Genomic DNA, 27190 nt, shown 5'->3' with positions numbered 1-27190 from the left:
GAACGCACCATCCTCTCCTCAGAAAAAGGGCGGGGAACTTTGCTCTGGCCGGATTCTCATTGGCTGGGTGGAACGCCGGGGCAGGCCTGGGCGAGAGCTGGCTTGTTTGTTCGTTTCTTCAGATTCCAAGAAGTAGAGAAGCAACTTGTTCGGCTTCCGTTCTACTTCCATAGCTATTAGGGGAAAGGAGGAGAAAAACACCAGCCTAACCTCCACGCTGACGTAAATAAGTCACATGACACGCCACATAAACAAGAGACCGCTCGCTCGGTCTTAGTGATGCAGCGGCCCCCATTGCCACCACCTTCCATTTGGAGGGCTATTTAGACTGCTGCAGCAACATCCTCTCGAGGCAACCTTAAAAATTAAAGATAATTCGTTTTTAATGGCAATTTGGAAATACAACCATCCTTGTTGTGTGGGTCTATTGTGGGGGGAAACACTTGCTGGTGGTACTTTTATTAAGACGAAATGACACAAATTTGCAAAGTTCACTGCTGACGACTGTCATTTTGGTGGCTGTACTTGTGAAGGCCTTACCAGACTGCGACTTTAAAAGTATTCGTTGTGTAAACCCTTTAGTGGAGCAGCGCTCACTGTCTGAATTGCAACTGGATCAAGTGGACTTTAATTTCCCAAAGCTCATCCTTAAACCATAATATGTATTTTGAGGTGCCTCAAGACTTGTTTTTTCTAAAGTACCTAATTTTGCATAAAACTAACTTATAGTTAGAAAAAACTATTAAAAAAACTTATAGAGCAAAGCTGTGCCACAACATTTTGCTCTTCAGAATGACACTTGTGCCACATCCACAGCTCTTTTCAACTATTCCTAAACTGTGCAGACATGAAGCCTAAAATGAACTGTATCAATGCCTTACACAGTTCCTTTCAATTAAACTGCTTCAGTAAATCAGTAAAACATATGACAATGAGCTATAAATGAGAAATTTGATTGAAAAGGGCAGATTACTTATCCATATATTTAATTCTCGTAGCCTCTGTGGGGATGCGTCCGGGCAACCCAGCTGATTGGCTGGGCAGCGGAGCGGAGGGACACACCTGATTGGCTGAGGCGCATCTCAGTGGTGGAGGACAGAGGCGGTGGCAGGCCTGGCTGGGCCATGTAGGCCAGGGCGGCGGCGGGCCTGGCCGGCCGCGGAGGCCAGCAATGGCGGGGGCCCAGCCACGGAGGCCGGCGGCGGGGGGCCCAGCCCGAACGCGGAGGCCACCGGCGGCGGCGGGCCCGGCCCGAACGCGGAGGCCACCGGCGGCGGCGGGCCCGGCCCGAACGCGGAGGCCACCGGCGGCGGCGGGCCCGGCCCGAACGCGGAGGCCACCGGTGGCGGCGGGCCCGGCCCGGCCTGACCCAGCTGTGGAGGCCGGAGGCAGCGGCAGGCCTGGCCGTGGAGGACAGAGGCGGTGGCAGGCCCACCTGACTGTGGGGGCAAGGGGCAGGAGGGAAAGACAGTGGGGGAGGGGAGAAGTGACAGTGGGGAGGAGACACAGCTGGGCCCAGAAGCAGAGACTGGGGCAGAAGACGTGTGTGTGTGTGTGTGTGTGTGTTTTTTTGGGGGGGGAGATATAACTGCCGGCCCCAAAGAACGCACAGATGCTCTGTGCGGGTCGGCTAGTTACAGTTATTGTACAAAGAACAGGCATGACCACACTGCTACATTAGCTGAAAAAAACATTTCTGTTTAACCTAAGTACATTAAATAATACATATTTCCAATTTAATTTGCATAAGTAGTCCATTGTTGGATTCTCTGCCAGCTCAAATTTCCATTTATCCCTCTAAGAGCAACCAATAACTAGACAGCTACAAATATTACCATTTTCATCAAAAGTAATTTTTAAAAAGATAAACTCAGATAACCCTCTTTTTTTCTCTTCTCTACTCTACTCTTTCCCCCTGTCTTCACTTCAGATTCATTCTTCTAGCAATTCACACAGAGAGAGGGAGGGAGGCCTATACAGCATTGGATGAATGCAGAAGTAGAGCCATCATTGGGCAACAGGATTCAAAGAACCCGGGCTGCTGCCCCTCAGGCATGGGGTGTGTGATGTCAGACATGGGGTGTCTGACATCAAACGGCTCCCAAACGGGGCTGCATAGCCTTGTTCCTGAGTTAGATGGCCAGTGTGCTGAATTCACAGCGCAGCCAGGAGCGGCTCTCCCTGCTCTGGCCGACTTAACTCCCGAACAGGGCTGCGCGGACCCGTTCAGGAGCTAAACCACACCCCCGTGTCTGACGTCAGATGCGGGAGGCATGGCTAAATGCTTCAGCTGCCGCTGGCCTCCCTCTGCCACTGGATGAATGGCTATAGTTCAGGGCTGCTCAACCGTCCCCCCAGCTGTTTTTGAACTACAACTCCCATAATCCCCAGCCACAGCAGTCAATAGCCTGGGATTATGGTAACTGTAGGCCAACATCTGCAGGAGGGCCAAAGTTGAGCCCTGCTATAGTTGAACATGCAAGTTCTGTTGCCAATTCTGCTACATACTTTTGAATAAAGAAACAAGGAGAGAAATTCAAAAGTAGTGATGTAGGCATTCTTCAAGGCCCGCTCCCACTGTTGATGGGCTTAGGCAATGCTTCCACAAAGAGGCTGTCCTAGATCTGCTACACATTCTCTGTATTAGCAAAAAAAAACAAAAAACTTGAAGTTTGTATGTGTTTCAGCAGGGGCGTAGCAAGGTTGGAGTGGGCCCAGAGACAAGATTTTAAAATGCCCCCCCCCCAAAGTCCAGGGCCTCCGCACACCCCAGGCCCCCAAGGATTTAAGTCTGATATTCCAAAATAAGTATGCTGCCTGCAAATACATTTCACTGAATACACACACACACGTCACAATATATAGTGATATACATTGAGTACTATACATTTGTATTACTTTTAATGCCTAGAACGCACTAGAAAGATGAATTATTAAAATGGGCCCCTCGCTGCAGATTAGCAAAGGAGACTTTCAACCATGCAGGGTGAACCTATGTTTGTTTTCTCAGAATTCTGAACAAATTCAGTCAAGTTTGATTGCAGGAGGTTTTTCACAGGAGGCTTTTAAAGCCCTTTAAGACACATCTCCTCTGGAATGGAGGTGCTGCATTCACATGTTGGCCAGATTTACCCTGAAGTCCCTGCAAGTTATTGGGGAGCAGTTCACACACAAGAAAAATAAAATAAAAGCACCACACATGCTTCACAGTTCTCACTCAGACCTTCTGGGTTGCAAAACAACTTGAACATAAGTGCATTTATAAATGAATGAAAGAATGAATAAAATTAATAAAATACTGTTCCAGAAGTTTTTGCAATTTTCTGCCATGAAACAAGCCACTTATAGGACTTTTTAGATAGTTTTTTTTAAGTCAGCAAATTTTCCAAGCTGTTTAAAAATAAATATTCAGAGACTTCTCGGTCCCTCCCCCCCCCATATCCAAGCCCTATGGCAAGCAGATCCCTATATATGGGGGGGGGGCGGGAAAGGTAACCACAAAAAGGAGTTCACACTCTACCTGGCAAATGCTGGTCTGGGTTAAGCAGGGCAGCATGGGGTCTTCTGCTGCAGAGAACACTCTGGCTGCCTCCTCCTTCCTGGCTGGCTTGGGCCCTACTCGAGTTCAGGCTTCACTGCGGCCTACACGGAGGCCTCCGTGGAAGCCCCGCCCACCCGCCGATCAGCTGAGAGGCGGGAGAAAAGGAGCTCTTGGCCGCTTGCCTGCTGCTTCGATTGCGGGCCAGCAGAACAAGCAGGAGAGACGGCGAAGAGGGCAAGTGGCTGAGAGGCTATGGGGCTGGGCAGGGGGCAATGGGGAGTCACATGAGGTGCCTCTGGGGTGCCCCTCCAGGCAGTGGGGCCCCCAGACAACTGTCTCCCCTTGCCCTATCATTGTTACGCGCCTGTGTTTCAGGCCTTTGTACATACACATTTAGCAGGGGTTAGGTATGCCCATTCTGTGGCTGCTATGCTGCTATTTTCCAAGTTGGCTGAAATGCAAATGTGGATCTGCAATAACTCATGAACAAATTTTGTGGCAAATTATTGATTGGTTAAGTGCCGTCAAGTCAGTGTCGACTCGTAGCGACCACACAGATTCTCTCCAGGATGATCTGTCTTCGACTTGGCCTTTAAGGTCTCTCAGTGGTGCATTCATTGCTGTCATATTCGAGTCCATCCACCTTGCTGCTGGTCATCCTCTTCTCTTTCCTTCAACTTTTCCCAGCATTATGGAATGCTCAAGGGAACTGGGTTTTCGCATAATATGTCTAAAGTATGATCGTTTGCTCCTGGCCATTTGTGCCTTGAGTGAAAATTCTGGTTTGATCTGTTCTATGATCCATTTGTTTGTTTTTTTCCTGGCTCTCCATGGTATCTTCAAAAGTCTTCTCCAGCACCAAAGTTCAAAAGCGTCAATACTTTTTCTATCTTGCTTCTTCAAGGTCCAGCTTTTGCATCTACAGAGTGTCACGGGAAAAACCATTGTCCAAACTATTCTAACTTTTGTATGTATAGGGTTTTTAAAAGTCAAGATAAACAGAATGATTTCAAGCCAGTATTGCACCAGTATGGTGAATCTGCAATACTTAGCCTATTTAATTAAGAGCTGAATCACTTTTGGCTAATTTCCGAATCACTGCAAATGTTATGGTCATCGATAATGAAGTTGTCACTGCAGAAATGTACAGAATGGTGAGAAGTTTGAGAATTCAGTAGCAAAACTGAGGAGGCTGACTGATGCATTATTCCACATCTAAACTGCGTTGTGTCAAGCATGTTGTGGTAATTTCTAATGCCATCATGTAGTAATACTGACATCCTGACTAAACAGAAATCCTATTGAAATAAGTAGTCCTTTAGAGTAATTCCTGAGCAGATCTATTAAGTAACTTAATTTGGCATGTGAGCTCATGCAGACAGATAGTGACCATGTCCCTTGATGATCTGTCACTGACCTCTAGCTTCAACAGACAGCACATCCAAAGAACATTCTTTACTGTCACTCATCCTTTGGGATCATGACTACACAATGCTGGATCTTCTGGACAGCAGTTGAATGGAAGTGGATGATATAATTCTGCAACCATCTAAGTGTCTTATGCCTTTACCCGAAGAACTGATGACCATGTTCCAGTGCAAAATGTGCCACACAGGAATGTGCAAATGCAAAAGGTTGTCAATGATTTCCTGTTCTTCTACAAGTGTGAAAAACTGCATCTTAAATGACAAACCAGAAGTTCAAAAATATATTTGTATCAGTTAAAAACAGATGCTACTGTTTGAGTGTTGTTTCTTGTTTTGTTGGTTATTAAATGAATATTCATTAACTTCATTCTTGTCCCACCCTTCTTCAAGGAACTCAGACTGGTTACATTTCTCCCATTCCTCTTATTCTCACAACAACTACCTGATGAGCTAAGTTAAGCTAGGAGATGGTGACAGAAGATTAGTTAGTGAAGCTTCATAGTTTTTAACTTGTTTTGTTAACTGCCCAGAGACAAAAGTTTGGGGCGGTGTAATAGCTCAGCAACAATTTTAGCCCAGGTCTTCCTGCTCAGAGTCTGGCATTTTATCCATTATACCATAGTGGTGATAATAGTGGCTAATAATGCTAATAATAGTTCTCCTACCTATCTTAACTTAAAAATCTATATTTTGATACCAAATAAGCTTTCTGTATGCCCTCATCTATGAATTACTGAATGTTCACAATTGCATGTCAATAATCTTGGGAACTGGCAGCTATAGAAATAATGCCACAAGAATGGGTATGAATATCCCAGCTAACCTACGCAGATCTGAAACCTATACACACTTCAAGATTCTCTGTACTTTCTTTTTTTTTAATTGCGGTCTATGGCAGATCCTGGACTAAGGTAAGAATGGGTTGCAGACAATGAGTAGATGTGAGAGGGGCCTGCAACTGGCTCACACTCCACACATTGTAAGATTGATTTAATGGTATTTCAGTAATTATCTTTGCTATGATTATTTTATCCTACATCTTTGTGATTCAGCTACCACACTTTTGGCTCAGTCTAGATAGACAGTCATTTCAACAGGAATTTCAGGTGGAAATTCGTTGATAAGAAAGTGCCATAGAACTTTACCAAATCAAATACAATTTTAGTGTAGTCAACAGAATGCTACTTCTTCCTAGTTTTCAGAGTAGACCAGGAGATAGTAGGGATTAATAATTAAAGGAAGCACTACCGTATGTTTAAGCCACTCAATGGTGCAGCGGGGAAATGACTTGATTAGCAAGCCAGAGGTTGCCGGTTTGAATCCCCACTGGTATGTTTCCCAGACTATGGGAAACGCCTATATTGGGCAGCAGCGATATAGGAAGATGCTGAAAGGCATCATCTCATACTGCTTGGGAGGAGGCAATGGTAAACCCCTCCGGTATTCTACCAAAAGAAAACCACAGGGCTCAGTGGTCACCAGGAGTCAACACTGACTCAATGGCACACTTTACCTTTACAGTATGTTTACAGTATGTGTGCACTCGTGCTCTTTAGCCATTCTGTCTCTGTGATGCTCTCCAATTTCACATTTGCGTGGAGATGTCTCATGATGAACTGGGCTCTCTGTGAATACAACCAATACTTCTCTGGGTCAGTTCCTACAGGCTTCTTCACTCTTACTTCATTGTCTGTTGAATTGAGCATCAAGTAGTGACTTCGATGTGTGAATGAAATGCCACCAATCAAACATTCCGGATAAAACATTCATATTATGTGACATCAATTCAAACACAATACTTTTCAAAGGAATCTGTTCATACATTCAGTTGTCACATGTTGTGTAATCAGGTGAAGAGAAATCATGCGAGTGTGAGTGAATCAAGCCAAATATTGCAACACTGAAAAATATAGTACCATATTCTAATAAGCACACACTTTTCACATATGGTATCCTATACCATAAAAGCCTTCGGCGTGCAGCCGTGCTGCCCGTGTCTTTTTGGCCCATTCTGGGCATGCGCGGAGCGGAGCGCATGCCCAGATCGGGCCAAAAAGATATGGCCTCCCAGAGACGGGCGGCCATGTTGGCTCTAAGCAGGGAAAGGCGGCGGTGGCAGGAAGGACTGGCCCTGCTGCCGGAGAAGCCTGGCCCCGCTCACGGCAGCGGCGGCCGCCGAGAAGACTGGCCTTGCTGGCGGTGGTGGCGGCCGCCGAGAAAACTGGCCCCACTGGTGGCGGTGGTGGCCGCCGAGAAAAATGGCCCTGCTGGCGGTGGCCGCCGAGAAAAATGGCCCCTGGCTGGCGGCTGAGAGGAGGAAGAAGGGGGGGCCTGATCCAGCGCCCCGGACCGACCGGGCGCTCTACAAACGGGCGGGCGGCACAGCAGCGGGATGTACGCCCGCCCCCTTCCCTGCCATGTCTCTGCTCTGCAAAAGCGTTTTGGAAGGAAGCCTTCTGCGCGTGCGCGCGCAGAAGGCTTCCTTCCAAAACACTTTTGCAGAGCAGAGACACGGCAGGGAAGGGGGCGGGTGGGAGTACATCCTGCTGCCACGCTGCCCACCCGTTTGTAGAGCGCCCGGTCAGTCCGGCCCGAGACTTAAGGGGGCGGCAGCTGCAGGGGGCTTCAAGCGCGGGAGGGGTAAGCCCCCCCGCCCTAAATAGAACCCACCACCCCCATGCCGAAACAAAACCACCCCAAGTCCGGGGGACTGGGCCCGCTGGCAGCCCAAGGTGAGGCTGAGAGCAGCACCCCCCCCCACTAGAGCCCGTTATTGAAACGGGCTTAAAAATACTAGTCTTATAATAAACAATAGGGTAGTAGTTCTTTAAGAATTAGAAAATCTGCCACTATATCCTTGGTTATTCCAGTTCATACCAAACCTCCATGTGAAGAGCATGGATGATTTTACAGAACAAGAAACATATACAAAAGTGCATATACCACCACCACCCCCAAAAATAGAAAGAAAAGAAGTAAAAGGTACAGGAGCAGCAGCAGACCTGCCTTGGTAAGTTAAGTGGCCCTGGGAATTTTGAGAACAAACTTGTATTTGAAAGCATTTCAGAATTACTGGTCAGAAAAAAGTGCTAAAAGAATGTCTACAACACATATTTCTATTTGCAATTAGATCCCTACAGTATACTAAGTGGTATCTAACAATTTATCCACACTTCATTTAGTGCTCACACACTACAAAAATCATTTGCTTTTATGATCATAATATTAAATCCACTCTGCCCTGCCCTCATCTGTGATTCAAAGACATTAAAAATGATAATATAGGATTATATAATTTCTATAATATAATTTGTAGTATGTAATATACTATATATCGTTTAGGATTATTATTATTATTATACACACAAATTATGAGCATTGCTGGAAGGAATAAATTGGAAGTTTAGTGAATGACAAAACAAAACAAAACAAAACGGAACACACACAGTACTCCTCGGTTAAGAACAGAAGAACAGCCCTGCTGGATCAGGCCCAAGGCCCATCTAGTCCAGCATCCTGTTTTGCACAGTGCCCCACCAGATGCCGCTGGAAGCCACAGACAGGAGTTGAGGGCATGCCCTCTCTCCTGCCATTACTCCCCTGCAACTGGTTTTATGAGGCCAACTGTGCATTAATAATTCAGAAAAACTACACACTGGAAATAGCAGAAACAAATTTTAGTGACAATCGTTCTCTCAAAATAGGAGGTAATTTCAAGTTGTTTGAGTAAAAGTTAGGGTGGTTTTGTTTGTTAAACAAACAAAACCTGTTTGTTGCTTTGTTTAAGTGATGTGTTTAGAAAACCAAAGAAACTCCATGTTTGCCCAGAATACCTCATTTTAACTTAAAGTAACCCCATCCCAGCTCAGGGACATCACTGCCTCTCATGATCAACATCATTATCTCTCTCCACTAAATTGTATCTATGAAACTTGGTTCTCACAAGGTTCTCACTGTTTTTCGCTGACAGTTAAGAAAACAGGATTTAACCAAATAAGGAGTAATCACCAGATGAACAATGAATCATTCGCATGCATACTAGATACTTAGACCACCATTTTATTGTCACGTATACTATGTCTAGGGTGTCAGCAAGCATCATTCAGATTGTTTGTATAAATGTAAGATGCACCCATAACCAAACTGTAATCGGTTTGAGAGTGTAAGCCTATTGATTACCTACTAGCTGAACCCGCACAAAGCATCTGTGTAGTAGTTCACTTCCTTTTTGGTTTTAGTTGGGAGAATTCATTTGGCTGGTCCTCCCACAGCTCTCTCACTCGCTCTGTCCCCCCCCCACACAACAGCTCTCTCGCTCGCTCTGTCTCTCCCCCCGCGTGCCTCTCTCGCTCGCTCTGTCTCTCCCCCGTGCGCCTCTCTCGCTCGCTCTCTCCCCCCGCGCACCTCTCTCGCTCGCTCTGTCTCCCCCCAGCGCGCCTCTCTCGCTCGCTCTGTCTCTCCCCCGCGTGCCTCTCTCGCTCGCTCTCTCCCCCGCGTGCCTCTCTCTCGCTCTGTCTCTCCCCCGCGTGCCTCTCTCTCGCTCTGTCTCTCCCCCCTACATGACTCTCTCGTTCGCTCTGTCCCCCCCACAGCGCCTCTCTCGCTCGCGCTGTCTCTCCCCCCTACGCGACTCTCTCGCTCGCTCTGTCCCCCCGACAGCGCCTCTCTCGCTCGCTCTTTCTCTCCCCCCACAGCGCCTCTCTCGCTCTCTAGACAATTAATATAATAGATTGCTAAACTGCAGTAGCAATAAAAGCCTCTAAATGATTCCCACTGAGTCTGTTTGATTGACTACGCGGCGGACCCAGGGAGGAACCATGTTCACATCACAAGGGCAACTGATAACAACGGGTTTAAACCCTCTGGACAGGCCCCCAAAGCGTAGGTCGTTTGTCAAAGAGAACTAAGCGTTGTCACTGCTAGGCAATTCTGTTCCTCCTTCTGGGCTGGCTCCAGTCCAGTCTAGCCGTAGTTGCCTAGGGGCGAGGAAAGAGGAGAGGTTATCGCTTTCGTAAAGGAAGCGCTTCGTGTCTTGACCTCTGAGCAGACACTAGAACCAAAAATCCAGAGCTGCACAGCAGAAAGCTGGAGCAAGGCCTTTCCCACACACTCCTTTGCATTGTAGCTTGCTAAATCGCTTAGCCACCCCCATGTACTGGTCGCTTGCGCACTTCTCCCGCGCGTTTTTCCTACCTCGCGCCAGCGCGAGGCCGACTTCTCCAAAGGCGGGAAGAAACAGTGAGGGGTGAGGAGGGCCTGTTTGGAGGCAAAGCGATCTGAAGCAGTAGCGCACAAGAAAGAGACGAAGTTGCATGGGAGAGGTTTGGGGGAGAAAAGTTGAACTTGTTGCTTATGGCTATTAATGACGGAAGCCTTTTTCTCCTCTAGATAGATTGCAGAAGTGTCAAAGGTGTGTCGGGATGTCTCCTCCTCATATATTGTTCCTTTTCCAGCTGCTCCCTTTCTTTCTCCTAAGCTAACCCCCTTTTTAATTCCCGTTTTACTTCATTATTCTCCACAGCCTCCTCTTCACTTTGTGCCATCTCTGACGTTTCCTTCCCCCACTTCTCCCTCAAGACAAGGTCTCACAACAATCTTTTGAGCATTTTTAACTTTGCTTGAAAAACTGTTCCATTTCATGCATGTAATTAACTCATCTGTCCTCTCAGCAATGTATACTAGTGGTAAGTAAGTACAAAGAGAGAATATATGACTAAATAGTATCAGTGATGTTCAGTTAATAATGTGCAGTGTTATTTGTCTGTGTGTGAGCACTAAATTGTGAGAGCAAGGTTTGAGTGTTTGAAAAGAGCTCCTCACAAGCTCTTTTCAAAGCGCTGCTTATTGTCATCTGGAAAAGCCCTTAGTGTCACACCTAAATATTTTAACAACCATATATCTGGAATGAGATTGTAAAGTATTGCTCTATACATACTCTTATACCTTCTTTTTACTAACCACATATTTCCTTACATTGACGGTCAGGTTGCTGAGTTGTTGAAATTAAGAAAGTAACATGAATAATGCAAAGTGCCAGTCTCTGTTTTTCATCAGTCTGCCTGAGCTGCAAAAACTCTGTGTTGTGAAAGTTACAGTGAGTTCTCAGTTAGCAGCAACTGAGATTAGAATGACACAAAGGAAGATGTGCAGGTAAATTAAATGCTTTGGAGTGGTTTAGTCTTTGCAAAAATGGTTGCTAATAGTTGGGATCAGAGTCAACTGCTTATACGATTATAAAGATTATATCCAGAGACTGGAACAAAATCAAGAACTTAACTACAACTCTTGCAAATTAGGAATGTGCATTACAAGCTATTTCTTCATCCCCAATCTTTCAGTATTTCATCTGCAAGGAAATCTAGTTCACTATCATTCTTGTTTCAGTGAAAAGTCATTGGCAAATCTACTTGTAATAGAATGTCTGCCTGGTCTCCCAACATATTTGCTACTACAGTGGTCCCTCTACTTACGAAATTAATCCGTTCCGAATGCACATTTGTAAGTCAAAAAGTTCGTAAGTCGAAAAGCGGTTTCCCATAGGAATGCATTGGGAACGGATTAATGCGTTCCGGAGCCTAGAAAAAAGACCCAGACCCCCAGTAAGGCTTGCAAACTGCACAGGAACATTTCTTTTCAAGAATAAACAGGCAGTAAACAGGCAGGCAAGTCAAGGAAACCGCATGTAAAATTCGTAAGTCGAGGAAACCCCATCTAAAAATTTGTAAGTCGAAAAAACCGCATCTAAAACCGGATCTAAAACTGCCGTTTGTAACTCGAAAAATACTTATGTCGAGTAGTTCGTAAGTCGAGGGACCACTGTATATTTCTTGGCATAGCCAGCCTTGGACCAGGGATTCATAGACCAGATAATATAATTGATTATAAAATGTCATTGCTGGGATTTTCTTTTGTTTGATTGGCTACTCCTCACTCACTTCTATGGGAAATACCTATGGTGAAATGTATGGAATTAAACATCATGGTAATTGGCAGTTGTAACCAATGGGTTACAACCAATTTGGAAGACTGCTTATGTTTTCATATTCTTATTATTTGCTTTCTTATCACTCTCAGCATTGGAGGGGCTGGCCATGGGAGAAGTAAGTTCAGGGAAAAGTGAGTGGGTGAGAAGAAACTTGTCTTCCCACCCACTAGTTTCAAATCTTAGCTACAATACAGTCTGCATTTTGTTTGTCCTGTATCTCCAAGCTATTTGTCTTTCTTGTCTATCTTGTTTCCAAGTAAGCATACTTAGGATCTCAGCTTTAGGTATGGTTTTAGGTACAGATCTCACTGGTGCAGTTTTTCTTCAACAGAACAGTAACTTGGGATGAAATTTGGAGTGAGGATAGTATTCTTTTTAATATTCAGTTCTTGTGGGTTTCTTTATTTCTGAAGACTTAAGCCATTTATAAGCAAGTTCTCATTTCTTAATAGTAATATATGCTGCCACATGTAGTCCAGAAGATATTGCTGTGGAGGAGATCCTAATTCCCCAGAAATGGTAGAATGGAGAAATGGTTAAAAAAATATGCAGCTATAGAGTAGATTTTCTCAGAAGCACTGGGTTGATGGTCTGTACTGCTTAGGAAAGTATACTTAAGATTGCAGCCTTAGTATGAAATTATGACAGTCAGTGACAACTTTGGAATACTTTACTTAGGCAACTCTTGCTTCTGCATGAAGATGTGCTTTCTTCACCTGTTCCTGGAACACTAAATCAAATTTCAGTGGTTATGACGGTTAGTAATAATATTTCTGATACTTTTAAATGCATAGATTCATACTTGTTTTGTTAGCAGAATTCATAAGACTGGTACCCTGATCCTAATTATGATCACAGCTTCGTGCTGTAATAAACACAGGTCTGGGAATGGCCATAGTTTAGAGGTAGAGTGTCTGTTTTGCATGTAGACGATTCCAGGCAGGTTCAACCCCTGGCATCTCCAGGTAGGACTCGGAAAGACTCCTGCCTGAAACCTTGTAGAGCTGCTGTCAATCCATATAGACAATAGTGAGCTAGATGGACCAAGGATCTGTATAAGGCAGCTTCCTATGTTCCTGATGTAGTGCTGAACCATGGTTTAGTACTACTTGAACAAACCTAAGGGAACTGTGAACTCACACTCACTTTCCTCCCCACTTCTCTTGTCCCATGTGCAAGAAGAAAGGAGCAAACGCTCTTGCTTTCTCTTTAAGAACAAAAGTTATGTATGAACTGAAGGAACTGCAGTTTGTTAACTAGAGTTAGAATGCATTAGAATATCAAACCTTGGAATAGGATATCTAGAATTTCAGACTTATCTTGCATGGGAGAGAGGAGAAGAGGGAAAACGTAGGCCTGCAGCTCATTCTAAACTCCTAGTGCTAAATAGAGATTTTCACAGAACTGTTTCATGGGGGGGATGGCTTTAAGGACTAGGAAGGGTGCTCTTACGCACACACCCGCTGTGTTTCCCCCACCAGTGCTGTGTGCAAAATCAGTCCTGCGGGGCAGCAGCTGCCCCTGTACATCGCGGACCAGAGGTTGATGGAAGTGCATGTGCACATGTTGCGCTTTCTTGTGCGCACGTCATATGTGCATGCACACCGTCCAGTTCCAGTCCACAACACACCAGGGCATCAAGGAGGACAGGGGGCAGGACCAATTTTGCACACGCAAAACGCAGCGGCGGGATGAGCGTACCCTCTCCAGTCCTTAAAGCTACCACCCCACCTTCAAAGTGGCAGTCACTGGTTCCATGCACATCTCTGTGGCTTAGTGTTATGTCTAAACTGTACTACAGTGTCTTCCTACCACTTCTCCAATGCAGTCTGTGGTTTGGGTGCATGGTGATAGTAGAAGTAAATAACAATTTGTCCTTTCTCTGGGAACTGGCCTATTGACTATGGAACAAACAACTCAGATGGGTCAGCTAGATGTAATTGTCATCTAGAGATCCATCATCTTTTTAGTATGTAAAATGTGCCATCAAATCGATTTTGACTCCTGGCGCCCACAGAGCCCTGTGGTTTTCATTGGTAGAATACAGGAGGGGTTTACCATTGCCTCCTCCCACACAGTATGAAATGATGCCTTTCAGCATCTTCCTATATCGCTGCTGCCCGATATAGTACCAGCAGGGATTCGAACCAGCAACCTTCTGCTTGTTAGTCAAGCATTTCCCCGCTGTGCCACGTAAGGTGATCTCTTTAGTTGAGATTAAACCTTTCCCCAAAATATGAAAGTATAAATAATTAAGTGTTACCTAACTGGGAAAGTGCCTTCATGTTCTTGTTTTGTTTTTGTTGGTTTAGATATCCTTTTACAAATCAGGAAAAATTCAAGCTTATATAGAGAAACATGGAGCTATGGTAAGTGATCAAAATAGTTTTTTTAGTTAGGTTTTTGTATTTATGTAACCATTCATGCAAGAGTGCAATGAGTAACACAAGTTTATTTGATAACCAGTCAGGCAGGCATAAAAACAACTTAATTTTAAAAAAATGTTTGGGTCAACATTTGAAACTAGATAAAACATTTAAGTAGTGCAGAAGTTTAAAAGGAGTGCTAAGTAAAAAGGTCTTCACTTGGTACAAAAAGACGCAAGAGTAGACTCAGGCAAATCTTCCTCAGGATATCATTCTGCAACCAAGAATTATTCTACATACCAGGAAGGCCTTTATTTTTGTTGCCTCTGAAAGCAGAGACCTTTGAGGAAGATCTATATATGTAGATAGGTCCATGCGGGCATAGGTGGTCCTTAAGATATTAGTATTTAATTTTATTTCATTTTATTTTTCCTTTTAGAAAATGTATGCATTTTTACAAATGACTGTTTTGTAGCAGACGGTGTAAAACTACTGTGCAGCTTTCCTGTTGACTTTCTGGTTGCACGTTTCTTTATCATTGGCCTTTAGCCAGATAAGTAGCTGGACTGGTTTGAAAACATTTTGTGAGTTTCTAGCTGGAATACCAGTATTCTGTAGCATACTGTTCCAATATTATCTGTGTATATGTTCCAGATTAATAAGATTGCATAATGAAATCCAGGCAGTGACTCCCATAGTGCACAAGAAGTAGCCTGTATAGATAGATGAATGTATCTAATATTCCTGTGAGTTTGGAATATCTGTTATTGCGAATGGAACTAGCTGTATGGTTTTGCCTAAAGTGTCACCTGACGGGGTACAAGGATTTGACAGAAGCCTGTTAATGTACATTAAAAGCGCCTTGCCTTGATGATTCGATACTTAGGAATGTAACTCCATCAGAGCTAATGGAAGGGGGCAGAGAAACAGTTTGTAATTTAAAGGTAGACAGAAAAGAGTTGGGTCCTGTGAGTTGGCTGCAGGTGACTCACTGAGGGATGAAGTGGCTCTCTGGAAATCTGATTCAGGGTTAACAGATTTGCTGCCTATTTGTTAGGAGTAGATCTGTGCATAGACCGGTAGTGGCGGTTTGGTCCGAAGTCGGACCAAATTGCTGCTCCATGAACCGGTTTGGTAGAACTGACTAGCTGGGCTGGTCAAACCGGCGAACTAGCTTGAACTGGTTCAAAGTGGTTCACGGTCAACCTGGACTGGTTCGTGGTGGACTGGTTCTTCACATCCTTAGGAGTCTTCTTGCTTCCAATGGCCTATATATTTGTATATAAGGTTACCCCTACAGTTTCTCAGCACTTGGTGAAATGGGAAGCTTGTAGCAATATGTAATGCATATAATGTTGGGGATTTAGCCCCGGATAGAGGCAAAACTACCTTAATAACAATAAAGCTGCGGAGACAAGCTGCTGATCAAAGCAAAGGAAGATTTCTGAAATGCTGATACCATAACTGTGCCAAGGCAGGGCGGGGATAGCAAACCCAAAGAGATCTTGTGCGCTTGACTGGCCTCCCACAAAAACATGGTAAACAAACTCATGTGAGACTTCCAACATTGCATAGAGTTATTTAAAGCAGTGGAAAACAGTGCTGAGGAGGAGAGTTCAGTGGGCAAGGCTTTTGCAAGAGGAGTCCAGTCAATGAGATGCAAAGACTGGGAGGAGGACATTACAGGTGTCTGAGAATCCCCTTCCCTCCATAACTGAGGCACTCGGTGGAGGAAATAAGCCCAGGCCCATGAAAGAATTTAGAGTGGAACTCTGACACTTCAGCACTTAATATACCTAAAATGTATTTGCATTACCTACCCTGTTTAGCACTGACTATGAGGCTGTTCTCATGGCTAGCCTAACCCTGCCTGGGCTGACCCAAGAAAGGTTGAGCTGGTAGTGAGAAGTGGTGGGATCCTCACAGATCTCTCCACTCCCTGACCACCTAACCCCCTTAACAAATTCGATTTTTAGCTGAGGTTAAGGGTGCTCTTGCACCCTTAACCTGGCTGCTGGGAATTGTGTGATTCCCTGAGCTGTGTTCAGCCTGAGCAGTAACAGAGATAGGTGCATAAAATGCCCCTCTGATGCGGGAATTCCCAATGCAACGTGCACTGCATTGAGGGAAGCCAGAACAACAAGTTACGGCCCTGGATCCCTCCGCCCTGCTCCGTGCTGCATGGAGCAGGGCTGTCCGTGAGGGCACACAGAAGTCACTCTATGAAGGAAAATCTGGTTGTCTGGGGAGAAGGTAAATTAAGTTCAGCCTTCCCCCTCCCAGCCCGCCCAGGACAATAGTATGACTCGCCCCCATGTTTAATAGCATTCATGTAAGTATACTGTGCTGGACCAAGAGAATGACCGTTCACAATCGGCAGCTGTATTAGCACTTTACAGCAACAAACTACTTCTTTGATTGATTTAAGTAGATCAAGTAGAGGGCTGGGAGAGACCTGAGTTTCAGCTATTAGTGCTGGGCTAGATGGTCCAGTGGTCTGATTCAGTATATTGTTTGATACATTGCATCAGTGTTCTACAGATATGATATCCCATGTTGTTGTTTTTGAGGAAAAAGCATACATATTTTAAAACTGTCATTCCTTGGTGGCTCTTTTTAGATGGCGAGGCCAGAGAGAGTTATACCAGCTGTCTTTCAGACCTGCTTCTCTTATACACTTATAACCAAACTTGCACCTATGTGGAACCAAGCTGGTCATCTGTTGATACAAGGTATTTATTTTGAGCCTTTGGCAATCACAACTCTGTTGTAGTGCTTTATATCACATTCTTTTAGCAGATTGAGACAATTTCTATTTTTCAGATATGCCTGGGTACTTTTAATATCGCACTAGTCCATAAGGAATGGCTTACAGCGCCCATGCATCACTCATTTCCCCTCCTGATCTGGAACCAGAATAAGGGCAGGATAAAAGAATAGTGTGGTGGGAATGTTCTGTGGGCCACTAACTGGATGTTACTGAGCTAGTCAGTCTAATGGAATGTCTTTCTGATTGAAGCATGTTTTCGATCAGAAATTTCCCCCCAAATTGAATCAGTCTGTTTATTGCTTGCACACCACGGGGCATTGTATCTCCTACTAAATGCTACTTGTTATGAAATTGTGTCTTGGAAGCAGACAGTGGAAATAAGAAGTCCAAGAAACAGACACTGAAAACAATCCAAAGAAAGTTAAGCTAGGATGTGAACAAAAAAGATTTTGTGTTTTGTTTTGTTTTGAGCTTGAAACAAAATGCAAATGGCTGAAACATTTTGTTTGTTGTTTCAACAAAACAAACTTGAAATGTTTCAAGTGTTTCAGCCATAGAGAACAATGGGGAAATTGAAACACCCATTGTTGCCCATGGGTAGCTCCTAGGGACACCAAAACCATGTTATAATAATAATTATTATTATAATATTATATTATATTATATTATATTTTAAATATTAATATAATATATTATATAATAATAATTATTATTAGTATTATTATTATAACCATGTTCAAATTATTAACTGGAATAATAGCAGATGAAGTGATGCAACACTTATTAACTAACAAACAGCTTCCAGTTGAACAGAAAGGAAATTGCCCGAACACCAGAGGCACAAAAGACCAGCTGCTGATTGACAAAATGATTTTAGAAAACTGCAAGAGAAGAAAAACAAATCTAAGTGTTGCATGGATTGAGTACAAGAAAGCCTTCGATTCATTGCCTAACACATGGATACTAAAATGTTTAGAAACAACTGGTGTCAACAAAAACATTCAGATATTTATTAAAAAAGCAATGAGCATGTGGAATACACAGTTAACAATCAATGGCGAGACACTTGGACAGGTTAGCATTAGAAGAGGCATTTTCCAAGGGGACTCACTATCCCCTCTGTTGTTTGTAATTGCCATGACCCCACTTTCACAAATACTAAACAAAACAGGCCTCGGATATCAAACATCTAGAAGATCAAGTAAAATCAACCATCTGCTGTACATGGACGATCTGAAGTTGTATGGAAAGTCCCAGTCAGAAATCGAATCATTGCTAAACACTGTCCGTATATTCAGTAGCGATATAGCAATGAAGTTTGGACTAGACAAGTGTGCTGCATTAATAATGAACAGAGGGAAAATAACAAAAACAGAAGGAATAGAACTGCCCAATGGAAGCAAGATCAAGAACCTGGAAGAGAAAGAACATTACAAATACTTGGGCATTCTCCAGGCTGATAACATCGCACACACTGAAGTTAAAAGAAAAATTGGAAGTGAATACATCAGGAGAGTTAGAAAAATCCTCAAGTCCAAACTCAATGGCGGGAACACCATACAAGCCATAAACACCTGGGCTATACCTGTTATCAGATACACTGCAGGAATAATAGACTGGACCCAGGCAGAGCTAGAGACGCTGGATGGTAAGACCAGGAAAATCATGACCATCAATCATGCTCTGCACCCCCGCAGTGATGTCGATAGGCTATACCTCCCTCGCAGCTCAGGTGGAAGAGGAATGCTGCAAGTCCATCAAACAGTCGAGGAGGAGAAAAGAAGCCTTGAAGAATATATCAAGGACAGTGAAGAAGATGCACTTCAAATGGTCAATAATGCGAAACTATTCAACACCAATGAAACAAAGCAGGCCTACAAGAAAGAACAAGTCAAGAACCGAGCAGAAAAATGGAGAAATAAGCCCCTGCATGGTCAATATTTGCACAATATAAGTGGAAAATCAGACATCACCAAGACCTGGCAATGGCTTAAGAATGGCAACTTAAAGAAAGAAACAGAGGGTTTAATACTGGCTGCACAAGAACAGGCACTAAGAACAAATGCAATAAGAGCAAAAGTCGAAAAATCCACAACAAACAGCAAGTGCCGCCTTTGTAAAGAAGCAGATGAAACCGTGGACCACCTAATCAGCTGTTGTAAAAAGGTCGCACAGACTGACTACAAACAAAGGCATGACAAAGTAGCAGGGATGATACACTGGAACATCTGCAAAAAATACAAGCTACCTGTAGCCAAAAATTGGTGGGACCATAAAATTGAAAAAGTTGAAGAAAATGAAGATGTAAAAATATTATGGGACTTCCGACTACAAACAGACAAACATCTGCCACACAATACACCAGATATAACTGTAGTCGAGAAGAAAGAAAAACAAGTGAGAATAATCGACATAGCAATACCAGGGGATAGCAGAATAGAAGAAAAAGAAATAGAAAAAATCACCAAATACAAAGATCTACAAATTGAAATTGAAAGGCTGTGGCAGAAAAAGACCAAAATAATCCCAGTGGTAATTGGCACCCTGGGTGCAGTTCCAAAAGACCTTGAAGAGCACCTCAACACCATAGGGGCCACAGAAATCACCATCAGCCAGTTACAAAAAGCAGCTTTACTGGGAACAGCCTATATTCTGCGACGATATCTATAACAACAGCAACAACATTGACAATAAAATTCTGGCATCCCAGGTCCTTGGGAAGGACTCGATGTCTGGATAAAACAAACCAGTCAATAACACCTGTCTGACTGTGTAAAATAATAATAATAATAATAATAATAATTATTATTATTATTACATTTATATCCTGCTCTGCCTCCAAGGAGCCCAGAGCGGTGTACTACATACTTGAGTGTCTCTTTCGCAACAACCCTGTGAAGTAGGGTAGGCTGAGAGAGAAGTGACTGTCCGTGTCACCCAGCTAGTTTCATGGCTGAATGGGGATTTGAACTTGGGTCTCCCCGGTCCTAGTCCAGCACTCTAACCACTAGAGTGGTTAGAGCTGGCTCTTATGGGTTGGGTGGTAGGGCATGATGGATCCTTTAGGGGTTTGGGGGAAAGATTTAAAATTTGTTAAACATTGCTGGCTTGCCCATTTATTTTGTGGGTTGGGGGGTAGGTAGCACCCATCATGCCCTACCACACAACCCACTTTGGTGTCCCTAGGAGTTACACATGGAGAAAATGGGGAGTTTCAAGTTTTTCTATTGTTCCCTATGCTGTAACAAACTACACTCATAGAGCTCCCACACATGTTTTGCATTGCAATTTGCAATGCATTTTGCAACCCTGCCTTGAAAAACACTGCAGAAGCAAACAGTAAAAGGGAATCTGTCCCTCTCAACACAGAAGACACATTTCAAACACTGTCTAAAAATGGCCAAAAAAGAATCACTGACCCAGAACCCACTGCCAGCCACAGTGACTGTGCTGCAGTAGCATCATTGGTACAAGTTGCTCTTTCACACACAATTATGACTCCTTACATTACTTCCTAGCATTGCAACAGCTGCCACAGAAGCACCCTTAGCAGCAAGCATAGCCATAAATTCAACGAGAGCAACTTCAGCCACATTTTGACTGGGTGGGTATACCTTACAATACAGATTGCAGAACAGACCAGAGCAGTGAGTAAAGCACAAGTTAGTCTCAAGGCCAGCAATCGTCAAGAAGTATTATGCACATGACAGCTGCCACTGTCCATTTCTTGCCACAACAGTATCTCACATGCAAAACAAACCACAACTTAATGAAGGAAGGCAATCAAGTTCTGCCTGTGCAAATCTGAGATCCAGCAAGTTGCAAGCGCACAATATATTATACTCAGTGCTGAGAAAAGAAAACCACAAAATCAAACCTTCCTTCTTCCTCTCCTGATGTCTCCTCTACAAGAGAGGCATAAGGGCAATCTCTGCCTTTTGTTTTGCCCCCTCCCCCAGCCAATGGGGGCACAGTTGCCCATGACAACACTTTATTTGTATGATAAGCCAACCAAGAAGCAAGGAGATTGCAAGTGAATCAGAAGCCAGTGCCAGAAAACCAATCAGCAAGGGGAAAACAGGCCTCCAAAATGGTGCTTGAAACATTGAAACTTTTCGACCAAGATGGGGTTGTTTTGTTCCAAGCTCAAAACAGGACCTTTATTTAGAAGGTGTTTTATTTTGAACTCGAAGCACTCAAAATGGCCTATTTCAAGTCAAAACGTTTTGCACATCCCTAAGTTAAGTGTGCTAGTGATGCAGAAGCACTTATTGTGCGCTTAAGTTCTATTGATTTTGAAATAATTTGCACATACAGAAACAAAACCATAGAGCTGAAAGGGACTTTGAAACTGCCAAAGCAACCCTTAGATCTAATTCTCATTTATGTGACTGGCCTCCTGGTTTCCTTGACTCCCTGGCCTCTGCAAATGCGCGTTGCTGGCCCTGCAAGGGGTCAGGCTCACTCTGGTCGTCGTTTCCTCCACTGCTCGACCAGATAAGCGCCTCACCCCAACCGGGGCTGACAGGGAAGCCCGACACCTGTGTATAGAAAACCAGTATGTCAGGGAGAAGAGTCTTTCTCCCTTTCTAGTTTCTAAATGTAGCTATCTTTTTTCAGGAGAAAGCGAGTTCTTAGCTGCAATGGTATAGTTGAGCTACGAGTTTACCATCTTATCTGATGTTTGTGAGATCTGAATTTAATAATTATCACTTGAAGTAATGCACTGTCTAGGATCAATGATTGACATACAGCTCAAGGGAACATGGATGGTTTCAGCACTACCCGCACTCCTGTATCCGTGCGAACACCCATTATGGAAATAATGGGTGTTGTGTCGTGCAACTATATGCACAGGACCCTTGTGGCACAGCCCAGTCAAGCACCAGACAAGTGCTTACTTGTCTCAGGAGCATGGGTGGTGCTCAAGACACCTGCGTTCCCTTGCTCAGTATGTCAGCACCTATTGTCCAGTAATTCTATGGGTACTTTTAAGTATTAAGTATTATTAAATCTGATTAATACCAATTTCATTTATTAAGGGAAAGATTTTTTATCTCTACTGGGAAAGCAAAATGCAGTTGGTGAGTACAAGATTGTTTGGTGGGCAGGGCAGAATACATATGGCTCTTTCTGGATCTGTCATTGCCTTGATGTAAATGTCAGTGGTTGATAAATAGTGGAACTTGGACCAAATCCATCCTTCAGATTATCACCAGCAGGACCTATATTAGGATCTCCAGGTTGAGAAGACCTCTAGCTTTAAAAGTCTCAATCTCCAGTCCTCATGCAGTCATATATCTATTTATTATTTATTAATTTATTAATTAATTTATTTATTCATTCATTCATTCATTCATTCATTCATTCATTCAATTTCTATACTGCCCATCCAAAATGGCTCAGGGTGGTTTACAATTAAAACAGAACAATTAAAATCAGTTAACAACAAAAACAGAGATTATAAAACACTATAAAACAATAATCGGAACAATTAAAAAACCCTGAAAAACCAGGTTACAACATTAAAAACCCTTTACAACAATTTAAAAACCCTGGAAGGCCAGGCCACATAGATAGGTTTTAAGGGCTCTCCTGAAGGCCAATAAAGAGTTCAAATTATGGATTTCTGCAGGGAGTGCATTCCACAGTCCAGGAGCAGCTACAAAGAAGACCCGCCTCTGAGTCGCCACCACATGTACTGGTGGTAACTGGAGACAGACCTCCTCAGATGATCTTAATGTGTGGTAGGGAAATTGTACCTCCCTCTCCTCTCCACCACAAGCAATCAAAGAACAAGGCAAGTGTATCCAAGGAGACAGAAGAGCTGTGTTTTCCTGTTTTGAGTTCTGTGCCTTTACAGAGATGTCCAATGGCCTGAGCCATCAGTAAAAGCATGGAACTCAAATAGCTCAAATACTGGGCCCTGCCTTTTCCTTAAACAGCGTTCCTCCATCTCCATTGCTGTTCAGCATTTGGCCGTCCAAGCTGTGTTTTGCTTGCCTGCACACTGTTACGACACGTAGGGCATGACATGTGTTTGCTGTGGGAACTTTGCAGCAAGGGCTAACCTGAGTGCGGACATGGCAATGATACAAATGAGGACCACAAGCTTCTAATGCAAGATATGCAACCTTTATTGAAGATCAATCAAAATACACAATCTCATGTGGGGAATCAATAGCATAGATATTTAATTGTAATACTGATAAACCTAATCATTCATGTGGGGAATTTGAGAGACAAAACTTGCTTGCATGAATATTAACATTGATCATAGAAGCACTTCAGCTCTGCACGTGTTTATCAAAAACGGGTCTCCAGGAGCTCCACTTGTGCTAGTAAAAGAAAAGAGAGAAAAGGAATCCTTGTTTTAAAGCAGCAACTGAGGGAAGAGGCTATATCTACCTGTCTTGCAGCTTGCCTAGGCTTGAGCAATGAAGTTGGAGATCTGCTTGGTAGGGGGAACGCTGAGCATCTAGGTTAGTGGCTTGCGAGAGACTGAGGGGCCCAAAATAGCAATTTCAGCTCAGAGATTCTCAGAATTGGGAATTTCTATGACATCTACAGAGCGTGTACTCTATATTGGCATTTAGTAGGATTGATGGTTAAGCTAACGAGAATCAGGGTGGCCTCAATCCCCAGGAACAGTGATGTGGAGGTAAATCCACAGGGAGGTTAACGAGCTGGGAAAAGCTAACCAATGCTGATGCTGGATGACACTGGACAATGAGTGCTGCATGAAAGCTGAAGAAAGGACTAGTTCTTGGGGGGCAGGTTTATACCCTAAAGATTGAACGTTTTTGACAGGTCGAGCTCCTTCCACCTTCTAAACTGAGAATTCTTATCTGAATATCAATGAGGGACAGCAATGAAGTCTTGCGACTGAGCTTATTGTTATTATGGGAGATTCAGATAGGCTGAATTGCGTACAGGTAGAGATCAGGATGAGTGTGAGGTTCACTCTGATCTAATCATGAGGTCCTAGTCCTCAGGGCTAATCCGTGGTAGGAATAGTTTTCACGCTTGGGCTCTGCTGAGGAATTTCTTTATTTTATGATGACCTTTAATTTCCTGGGGAAGGCTTATTAGTATATGCATACCAAGCTTAGTTACTTTCCTTCTAGGGTCTTACTACGAATACTACAAATACGTGTACTACAAATATTTGTATACTCCTTTTCTGCCAAAGTTCTCAAAGAAACATAGAAAAATAAATAATACATAAATAAGATGGTCCGCTATCCCCAAATGGCTCATGTAGTGATCAGCCTCTGATCAGCCCCTCCTCTCCCCTAAAGAGCTAACCAGAAGTGAACCCTGTCCTGACTGACAGGCTGCTGAACCCCAGGGATCAGCCAATTAGCACACCAGGTGGGTGGGACCTAGAGAGCGGTTGGGAGGAAAATAAGAGTTTCTTTGTTAGAAGGGAACAGGCTGTGGGTGAGAACAGGACAGTTGGCCATGGAGTATGGCTGCGAAAAGAACTGCAGATCCTTGAGAGACAGGATTGCAGAAAGCTTGATTCTCATCAGGTTTAGGGTGAGTTTTCAAGGAAAAGGGGATCCAGCATAGTTTGTTAATCAGATTTTGTGTTAGAAACTTATATTTCTTTCATGTGTTTTGCATATCCCTGAAACCATTCTATTATTGTTTACCTGTAATGTAACTAAGCTAAGCTTGCGCCCATCCAGCTAAACTTTTAAAGGTGTTTTGTATTTTCTTACATCCATGTTCTTTGCAACTGGGTAACCATGATTTTTAAAGTGTGCCTCCCCAATATCATCTGGGGTGTTTTTTGAAGTATTCTTGTAACCACTGAGTATTTCTTTTGTTTACCTGAAACTAGCTGAGAGACCCTCAGACAGAAGCTGTCTGTAGTATTTTGAATAGTTATTTTTGTTCTTTGCATTTTTAAATCCTCTCTGTGGATTTTTGTCTCAGAAGAAAAGGGGCTGGAAGGGTTCTTACTCTGGTGCACACACATGCCTCAGGAGCTTGGCAGCTGTTAGTTTTCTCTCTATGTGTAAGCTTGCACATGGAAGGTTTTTGTATACTTTTCCAGTAGCAAAAGCAGGAGAGTTTCCCTGGGATTTCAACCCAAGCCAGAGGAGGGGGGAATTTAAGCTCTGCCAGTAAGTGGGTGATGATGGCAATCTTAGAAATACCAGAAGTACAGGAAAGTTTAAAGGGCGAAGCCTTTGCTCGGAAAGCATAGAGGGGATGATTCAGCATTTTTCTTCCTCTCACGTGAGCTTGCTCTGAGCCAAAGGCTGGTAATCTGCTACAGCTCCAAATAGACTGCTGAGGACACCCCCTCCCCCACTCACTTCACAAACTCTCAGGATTGTTACAGGCAATTCAGTATCTATTAAAGATAGGAGCAATAGAGAGGGTGCCTCAACATTAGTTGGGGGAGGGAGTCTATTCTATTCTATTCACCATTTCCAAAAAAAGACAGCTCTCTCAGAGCTGTCTTAGACCTAAAATAACTCCACAAGTTTGTACACCAAAGCAAGTTCAAAATGGAGACCTTACACTCCATAGCAGAATTTCTCCATCATCTAGACTACCTAGCTTCAATTGGCCTCACAGAGGTGTGCCTGCATGTCCCCATCCAGCCACCCATTCCTTCATTTCCATTACAGAGGAATCCATTACCAGCACAAAGCTCTCCCATTCAAACTGTCATCTGCATCCACGGTGTTCACAAAGATTCTGGCTTGCCTGGTAGCTTACCCCAGGATATGGGGAGTCAGGATATTTGCTTAAATAGATGATCTTTTGATAGGTGCCCCAGATCTTCCAGGTGCCTACAGGGTCATAGACAAGACCATTCAAGCATTGACAGACCATGGCTTCCTGGTAAAAAAGGTAAAGAGCCAGCTTATTCCTACCCAGAGGATTCTCCATCTGGGAATCATAGTAGATATATCTCTAGAAAGGCTAATTCTCCAACAATAATGTATTCAAAAAATTCTCATTATTATACAGGTCGTTCCTCAAGACAAACAGGTGTCTATCCCAGGGCCTGATGGTGGCATCCTGGGCCTGATGGTGGCATCTCTCGATGCAGTCCACTTATGACCTCTACAGTAGTTCCTCTTACAACATCAAAGGGCCATAGCACTGAAGCAACAGTTGAAAGTGCAGCTACTCCACCACATTCACCACTTACTGTTCTGGTGGACCTCCCCAAGGCGCCTAGCTCAAGGCAAACAATTCTTAGACCTACCCAGGATAATTATAACCACAGATGCGAGTCTCCTGGGGTGGAGAGCACACTACCTTCATCTTTCGGCACAGGGGAGATGGTCAGAACAGGAACACTTGCACAGCATCAACTGGTTGGAGCTGAGGGCCATCCACATGGCTCTCCTAGCTTTTCAACAAATAGTGAGGCACAGAGATGTCCTCATTCAGACTGACAACATTACAGCAAAGGCACAGGTGAACAGACGTGCGGAACCAGATCATGCTTATTACACCAAGAAACCACATTCCTTCTCTGGTGGGCAGAATCAAACCTGGCATCCCTCTAATCACATCATGTCAAGGGAACTCTCAACACCAGGGTGGACTGGCTCAGTCACAAGGAAATTGACCCAGCAGAATGGAGCCTAAATCACCCGGTCTTCAACATTATCATTATTAACAACAACAACAATTCAATTTCTATACAGCCCTTCCAAAAATGGCCCAGGGAAGTAATTTCCTGAGCCTAGTTTACACAGAGAATAAAAAATAAATAAGATGGATCCCTGTCCCCAAAGGGCTCACAATCTAAAAAGAAACATAAGATATACACCAGCAACAGTCAGTGGAGGTACTGTGCTGGGGATAGGTAGGGCCAGTTGCTCTCCCCCACTAAATAAAGAGAATCACCATGTTAAAAGGTGCCTCTTTGCCAGGTTAGCAGGGGTTCATGATCATGAACAGATAAATGAATAACACACCGTGACTGAATATATTAAAAGAGAAATGCTCAAGACATACACTAATCACCCCAAATTCTTTTATATATTTGACATGTCAGAGCTAAAGTTATACCCCACTTGATATAACAAAGTGCATAAAAATATAATCCAAAATTCTCAAACA

The 27190-nt window shown here is 43.7% G+C and overlaps 1 protein-coding gene across 8 annotated transcripts in view; it reads left to right on the top strand.

Moving 5' to 3' along the window:
- The first annotated feature begins 9854 nt into the window (after positions 1–9854).
- Positions 9855–27190, top strand: part of C4H18orf63 (chromosome 4 C18orf63 homolog) — a 41296-nt gene continuing 23960 nt past the window's right edge. Inside the window, exons 1-7 of one of the 8 annotated variants that reach the window (XM_053243148.1) lie at positions 9855–10378; positions 10490–10652; positions 10954–11118; positions 12632–12710; positions 14266–14322; positions 16940–17051; positions 22132–22173. In XM_053243148.1, coding sequence (XP_053099123.1) covers positions 10985–11118; positions 12632–12710; positions 14266–14322; positions 16940–17051; positions 22132–22173 — 424 coding nt within the window. In that variant the 5' untranslated portion in view covers positions 9855–10378; positions 10490–10652; positions 10954–10984. The remainder of the gene's footprint in view (positions 10379–10489; positions 10653–10953; positions 11119–12631; positions 12711–14265; positions 14323–16939; positions 17052–22131; positions 22174–27190) is intronic. The other 7 variants (XM_053243142.1, XM_053243145.1, XM_053243146.1 and 4 more) reach the window with 7 other exon arrangements.

The sequence above is a fragment of the Hemicordylus capensis genome, chromosome 4, assembly GCF_027244095.1.
Source record: "Hemicordylus capensis ecotype Gifberg chromosome 4, rHemCap1.1.pri, whole genome shotgun sequence".
NCBI lineage: Eukaryota > Metazoa > Chordata > Lepidosauria > Squamata > Cordylidae > Hemicordylus > Hemicordylus capensis.
The sequence above is the reverse complement of the archived record's forward strand: the minus strand, read 5'-3'. Positions and strand labels throughout refer to the sequence as shown.